The sequence below is a fragment of the Gavialis gangeticus genome, unplaced genomic scaffold, assembly GCF_001723915.1.
Source record: "Gavialis gangeticus isolate Ggan-Ray unplaced genomic scaffold, GavGan_comp1, whole genome shotgun sequence".
Classification (NCBI taxonomy): Eukaryota; Metazoa; Chordata; order Crocodylia; family Gavialidae; genus Gavialis; species Gavialis gangeticus.
Window position 1 is genome coordinate 31,737,687 of NW_017729029.1, and position 7,979 is coordinate 31,745,665.

General features: G+C 41.2%; 1 protein-coding gene across 1 annotated transcript in view; it reads right to left on the reverse strand.

Moving 5' to 3' along the window:
• Positions 1 to 1,523: 1,523 nt before the first annotated feature.
• Positions 1,524 to 7,979, reverse strand: part of LOC109300344 (connector enhancer of kinase suppressor of ras 2-like) — a 444,864-nt gene continuing 438,408 nt past the window's right edge. The window contains exons 17-18 of the mRNA XM_019521027.1: positions 3,835 to 3,890; positions 1,524 to 1,845 (exon numbers count right to left, since the gene is read on the reverse strand). Of these exons, the coding sequence (XP_019376572.1) occupies positions 1,524 to 1,845; positions 3,835 to 3,890 (378 nt within the window). The remainder of the gene's footprint in view (positions 1,846 to 3,834; positions 3,891 to 7,979) is intronic.

Sequence of the window (7,979 nt, forward strand, 5' to 3'; positions counted from 1 at the left end):
CTGGAGGTGGGATGACTGAAAGAGGAGTTCTGAATTTCCAGTTAGGTTTAGTGCCTCTGAGTTGTGGTCTCCAGCTTTCATGGCAAAGTGGAAGGCATTTTGGTTTTCCATGCTTCTGGGCTTTACTGGTTGGAAAGGAATTCTTTCTGCTTCTGTTGCTATAGGTCTTGGGTGTCAGGATCAGGGTCACCTTCCTCAGAAGCATTGGTTGTTAGCTGCAGGCAAGGCTGGGGACATTGACCAGCCTCTTGCATATGAACTCTTGTATATCACAGGCCATAAAATTTAATCCTGTAATTCCTGCATTAATCCCTTAAATAAGGTTCGATTTTTACCAGCTTTTAAAAACTATATATTGTTTCACTGTTTGCCAGATAATAATATATTTGTACTTATAACAAAAAAGGAAGCCAGTTTTTTACTTACGAAACTGCATTTTTTTACATCTGTATTTTTGTATTAAGCAATGTGTGGAAGAAAAGTTTGGCTGCTGACAAATCTTATGATAGATGTTTTCACTATCACAGGGTGTATCTACATGTGCTGTTAAGGTGACCTCATAAACTCTGGCACCGTTTATGCCACTATTTATCATGCTGCCTTAATGGCATGTGTAGATGCTCAAACTGCTGTGGTCCAGGGTGCATGTGCAGACACTGTGCCTGGAGCAGAGCAGTGACTCAACACTCAGTGTTCAGAGCCCTGCTGCCTGGGCTGACTGGGTGCAATATCTGCCTGGGTCAGCATTTACACATGTGTTTAGGTGCAGTTGTTTTTGCTGCGGTAAGATAATCACTGACAGTACTATCTTACGGGGGTGAAAGTTAGTTTGCCACAGTTTAATAGTGTCATATGTGTAGACTGTTGCTCTACACTGTAGCAAATTAATCTACTGTGCAATAAAGTGCATGTGTAGATGCACCCACAGTTCCTAAAAGGTTAAACTGCAATTATGCTCACTCTAGAGCAGAGTCAGTGAAAACAGTACAGTAGAGACTCCTGTTACAGCATTAATATAGCTTAGTGCTAGTCAAAAGGGTCACAGTGCTTACTTAACTTGCTATTTTCCACCTGCTGACCATGCAGATCTGTTAATATGTGCCTCTTAGCACCCAGCTTTTATAGATGAATGAAGTAAAAGCTATGAAAATATTTTTGGATCTGCCAGAAGCTAACTTGTCCAATGTTACAAAATTGAGTGGCATGTGCTAAGAGCTCTTTTGTTCCCTTGACTGTCAAGCTTTTAGCTGTCTGGGTATAACTAATTTTTTTGGTGAAGATTAAGACAAAGTAACTGTTGAGCAGTTCCACCCTCTTTGCATCTTCTAGTAAGAGCTCACCCTTGGTATTTAGCACTGTGGACCTATAGTTACCTTACCTTACCTGGCCTGGCATTGCACATATTTTACCTCTGTCTCCCATATTTTCTCCCCTGAAAGTCCTTGCCATTTCTTGGTATCCTTCCTTAGTAACCTTACCCTCCTTCCACTGACAGTGTTTTTTCCTTTTGATTTTGAGGCAGCCTACAAACTCCTTGTACAGCCACATTGCTCTCGTATTGCTCTGCTTGTGCTTCCCTCATGCTGAAACAGCTTCTGAGTTTCTGATGCTGTGATCCTTAGAAAGTGCCAGATCATCTGGGATCCTTTATCCTTCATTCGGTCTTTCCATGGTACTGTGCCCACTATCTCCTTGACCTGGTTGAAATCTGACTTTTTCAAATCTAGTATCTTAGACCTGCTGATGTCATTCTTTCCCTGTCTCACAATAATAAATGCTATCATATTGTGATCATTTCCTTCCAAGTTTCCTATCATCTTTGCATCCTCAACCAATTCTTCCGAACTGGTCAGAAGAAGATCCAAGATTGATAGAATTTTATGTTCTAAAATTTCTGGAAAAGAAAGTTGTTCTCTATACAAGTTAGGGATTTGCTTGATATATTATTTTTGGCTTATTGTTCTGCCAGCAGATATCGAGAAAGTTAACACTCCGCATCAGTACCATCTCATAAATTAGGGATAATTTTATCTATGACAAACCCACACCATAATACTACCAGTGTACTTTCCCCCTTTTATTTAATCTATAAACAATCATCTGACTAAAGAAGAAGTGTGCATATTTCAGACATACAGTATAATGCAAATACTACCACCTTGTTTCCCACCCTTGTCCTCCTGAAACAGAATATATACCACTATGCTAATGTTCATAATGGAAGTAATATTAAGAGTTATTAAAAAGTAACATGCCATTGATTAATTATAATAATGTGGACAGTTATTCAGACTCCATTGTGATAGGCAGCATTGAATTCCTAACCAATAAAAGTCACTGACTTAAAAGAAATATAGATTTAAATACATTTTCAATTTTTTCTAGTGTCTCCGTAGCTAAGAATGGTGCTGCTACCATTCATCAATAAGAGCCACCATCCTGTAACTCCATTTAAGGACTTCAGTGTGAAGACTAGTTTTAACAATAAGCTCAATATTTTCCTGTCTCAAACCATGTCAGATGATTAATGTGGGGGCTTCCTGGCTTATTTGTGTATCAGGAACTTCTAACATTTTAAGGTAATTTAATTCACAATTTGATTACCATAGTGATTAGAATGATTCTATTCTGTATAGCAATTTTCCTTTAAGAATAGTTTAAATTTTCCCAAAGGGTGACTAATAAATGAATTAGCCCTATTCAAAGTCAGAATATAATGAAACTGAGAATAAAATAAAACAAAACCCTTCAAAACCTCTCTGTCCAAGAAAAAAAATGTTAAGACTCTGAAATAAGAGTTATAACTTTGCACTGAAAGGGATAGGGCTTCCTGGTATTAAAATTCTGCTTAGCACAATTGTGTGCATCATTTTATATCATGACAAATAACTTTAGCTAAATAATCCATTTTTACAGCTAAATCTGCACCCTTACAGCAATTTATGCACTCAGTATTTAATTTTCACTTTCAATTCTTCAATGTTTCCTAAACATTTATATGGTATGATATATGTCTGCATACTTTTCAGTTTGCATGTGTGTATATGCCCATGTTTAATAATCCTAGGTGCTATTAAATACAAGTAAAAGAAAATGATTCATTTAACTATAGGAAGATGGTAAAAGAATGATGGGCAAATTAGACCAGGTCCTCATTTTCTAATTAGATCATACAGTATTTGATTATATAGGGCACCTGGAAGCACCCATTTTCATTAAGAATGATTAATAGATTACATTAATATGCTGTTGTTTCAATTTCCCAAAATGTATACCTTATACCTTGAGGAAAATTTTAATCTGGGTCTCTATCTCAAACTGACTTTGAGGTGGGAGAGGCACGTAATTCTAATCAGAATTGCTTTAGCAGTTTTTGAATTCAGTAACTGTTCTTATTTAAAAGGAAAAAAATGATCCTGTTCCCTTCAAACATTTCAGACAGAACAGAAAAAAGAGGAAAGCAAGAAAAAAGATAGCATGATCCAAAATAAATGATTTCTGTCCTTTTTACAGCCACTAGTGCATACCACTTTGCAACATATTTTGCTGCTAAAGCTTCATTGTTCCTCAAGGTTGTGCTAAAGTGATTTCTCAGTATTTAAATGAGCATGCATGCTGAGGTGTTGGTGTACAGATTACAAATCTCACATATAACAAAGGAAAATAATAATCTGCTCAGAGACATTACCCCTCTTTCTAGAAATGTAACCTTGTTTACCTTCTTTCTTTTTGACATCAGAATGACAATAAATAATTTCAGTCCTTCTAGGCAGGGACATTTAAGGGTAGATCTGTCAACCAAAAGGTCTGTTATTTTTTTAATGCATACTTTACCTTTGAAGGTTCTTTTTCGTGTTCAGGGTGGAAAGATCAAGGTCCCACACACCATTCTGTTAGGTTTAGAAGGCAGTACTTCTGAGGCAGCTTTATACTGTTATAATGATGATTTATATCCTTACATCAGTCTTGGAATGACTTTGTCACAATGGACAGAATGCTATCACGTTGTTTCTTTAAAATTATGATCAAGCAGAATAGAGTGAAGGCCACTTTTACATTTCACATTTACAAACCACATACAATCTTTGGAATGGGACAAATATGACTTTTAAATCTAAATCAAGGCTTCCAAGATATAGAACACTTCAAAAGAACTCGTTCTTCAATTGATGCAAATCCAAAATGCCAGTCTCAACAATGTAATTTTGTTACCTTTTTAAAAGCTCTTTAAAAGAAATGCAAGATAAACCTTAAGATATTTTAAGGTAGCCAGAACAAGGTAAGTTGGACAGTTTTCAGACAGATTGAATCCAAACAGATGAGGTAGAATGTCACATATGCCTTTATACAGGGACTTGAGTTGAACCTAGAACTCCCCTTAGGTTAGCATGCTATAAAAATGACAGTTAGACATGTGACTAGCTATGTGATATCAAAAGTGGGGACTTACTACATGGTAAACTCTGATTATGATTTGGCTGAAGTAAAAGTAAAATTAGAAGAAACAGAAGAGAATTCTGGACTAATACTACCATACCACAAGAGCATACTATAGAGCAGTGGTTCTCAACCTGCAGGCTGCACGCAGCCCAAACAGTGCACTGCTGCAGTCCATGTGACATCCTGTTAAAAAAAAAAGTAAAAATAGCCATCTGCACTTTGTTAGAGTCAAGGATCCAGGTTTTATGTTCATTGTGGAAAAATGTGGATTTTCCCCCCTTTAAGAAGAAAAATATGGATCGTCTCTTTTAAGGGAGAAAATCAAAGATTTTTGCCTTTAAGAGAGAAAAATGCAAGAAATGGCAGGTTTCCCCTTGCAGGCTGGCAGAGCTCCAGCCTGCAAGGGGCTGCTTGGGGCTGGCAGGATTGGGAGGTGGGTGGTCAGAGGCAGAGGGTGTGTGCACACACATGCATGTGGCATCCAGGCAGCATGGATCCCGCCTCCCCTGTGTCTTACACAGGCACCTCTCAGCATTAACTAGCAAACCGCATACTGGCTACAGTCTGTACTGTGGGTTGACAGGACACAGGCAGACAGGATAGTGTTAGCTTAGGGCTTTTTGAGCTAATTAACAGGTAGCTGGTAACATCCCTCCAATCCTCCCTCTGAAAAAGTTGTTGAAGAAGAGCTTGAACTAATGAGAGGAGCTTTTGTTTTCTTTGATAGACTGATAAATGCTAATAATTCCCTGTGTAACTTCCTGCTGTGTAACTCAATGCTCTGTTATCAACTCCCTGCTGGCTCCCTCCTGGCCAGCAGCAGGGGGGAAGGGGGGAACCCCTCCCTAATCAGAGCATCCCACTGTGGCCCGGCTACACCCCTCCTCAGCTCAGCGCTGCAGAAGGGGAGGGCTTCTCTAGCACCCCCCAGCTTCTAGATGGAGCCATTGCAGGCATGTGCCTATATTTCTTCAGTCCAGAGGGAATGTCTTTACAGTTACAAATCAGTTAACCTAGCCACATTAAACTAACCTGCAAAAATTGAATGAATTCAGGCTCAAGCTTTTTGAATGTCTGTTCCTAGTCCAGGTTAGTCTGTCTGAGGGAATAAAGGGCAGATTGAGGGCCCCATGGTGAGGGAGGGAGGGAACAGAGTAGGGCAGAGCAGTGCTGTGTCTGGATCAGGGTAGTGTGTGGGACCCAGGGCCAGGGGCCAGAGTGGGAATGTGCAGCTGTGGGGCCTGGCTGGGGAGTGAGATGGAGCTACATGTGGCTTATTGGCAGGCAGTGGCAGGCCTGGCTCCCCAACAGCAGTGGGGCTGTGTACACTCCTAGGGATGTAGGCATGGCAGGGGGGGCATTTTCCCTCTAGATTTGTCCTTAAGCTAGGGTGGATGTGGGCTGCCCATACAGGATTGGGGCTTCCTGCCCTGCTCTCCTCCCCTGAGGGGCCTCCACAGGAGAGTGGGGTGGGGAGGCTCAGTACTGCTGCCAGGAGCCCCATGCTGACTGTGCCACCCTGGCCATGCCATTTGCCAACCTGGCAGCAGCAGGGAGCACAACTCCACACTACCTCTGCCACTGGGTGGGCACAGGGGTGCCTGGCCAGGGCAGCACAGCCAGTTTGAGGCTCCTGAAGGTGGCACCAAGCCTCCCCATGAACCAGCACTGGGTTCTGCCCACTGGGCTGTGGAGGCCCTGTGGGGAGGGTGTCAGGGTGAGGATCCCTGAGCTGTCAGCCTGCCTTCACCCTCTCCATGCGCTCTGTTCTGGATATGCCATCTGCAGAAGATCATAAACATATACTGTGATAATCAATTAATTCTTGGATTTCGATATCCACTGCAAAATTACCTTTAAAAACTTCTAGTCTATGTAACTTTGGAACTGTGATTTCCACATGCAATGCACTATTGCGTCTCACCACTTACTGTAAATTTGTTTACAGAGTTGATCTTCTTATTACACTGCTGCTTGGTTCTCATTATCTACTCAGTAGCTCTAATGAAAACAATTAATATCCAGACGGCAGAAAAAAATCGCAAATGGTATGTGGAGAATTTCTAGTGGATACTTCTTTGATGAACTGTCATTCATCTAAAATTACATGCACTGAGTGGCATCTTTTCCTTAAACCATACAGAACTAGTATAACGTATTATCTTATATGTGACTACCTACAGTAAATCTGTATTGATATATTAAATCATAAAAATAAGTAGAAAAATAAGGGTCTAGTTTAAACCTAAGTGGAAAGAATTCAATGCTAAAGGAATACTTCTATTGATCTCCTGAGTTTAACTAATTAGGCAGACTGTAACATTTGTAACAAATTCATGGCAACCAAAAAAAAATCTTGATTCTCATTTTGGTATGCATTAGGAATTTCAGACTCAAATCAAACCTACTTCAAAATCATAGCCCATAAAGCTATTAGTTATTATGTGTAAGCAGTACTGGGCCTACAACACACAGATAGGAATTTCTGATTACATTGAACAGATTAGTGTGCATTGGTGCAGATATACAGCTGCTAATTAATTAAAAAAAAAAGGTAATCTTGTGTTTAGGAAAATCTAACTATAGGGTTTGAGAGAGGTACAAGAGACTCAAGAATGCAGTCTATTTTAATGGTCCTTACAAACTCAGTCAGCTTCCTTTAAAAGTCCTCTGGGTTAATTTCCCTCAAACTATGCAGCTGGTCTGAAAGTAATTCTGTCCTAAACTGCCATTCAAAGGATTGGGCTGCTGAGCAAGAAATTACTGATGTATTAACCCATGATGCCAAGTACAACATCAATATACAGCATTTCAGTATATGGAAAAGAAGGAAAACAGGAACCATGCAGTCTAAACATGAGAATACTGAGAAAGGAAAAATAGATCAAAGCAATACCCCACACTAGGCAACAAAATGTCCACTGCACTAGTTGTTAGGGCTATGTGAAGCTTTGGTTGCTGATTTGACTCAAAGGAGATTTGGCCTGATTCAGCAGCTGAACCTCTAAATCAAATGGGGAGACCAATAAAAAGGTCTGAATTGATTTAAAGCCTCTGAATCAATTCAGAAAAGGTTCAGAGAAGATTTGGAGATTCAGAGATTTGGGCAGTCCCTGGTCACCACCACAGGGAACTGGACCTGGGCTCCATGCCAGTAAGTAGGGGGTGAGGGGGTGGGGCTGGAGGAGGGGAGAGGGGACCATGGGGGGACCCCCACCAGGCCCCATCCCCTGCCTGCTCCCCCAGCCCGTCTGAGCACCCCACAACCCACTCTCCCAACCCTCCCCCTTCCCTTGTGGATGCCCCACCTGGTCCCAGCTCCCGGTTCTTTTAAAAAAATTTAAAAAGCCCCACACTCATCCGCTGCTGCAGCAGCCACCAGGGCTTCTGGGGGCTCATGGCAGAGACTCCATGCAGCACAGGACAGTGGGATGCAGTGGGGATCGCCCTCCCTCCCCACACCTGGCAGCAGCCGGTGAGTGCAGGGGTTGTTTTTTGTTTTTTTTTTAAGACCCAACGCTGGGGCCGAGCAGGGCAGC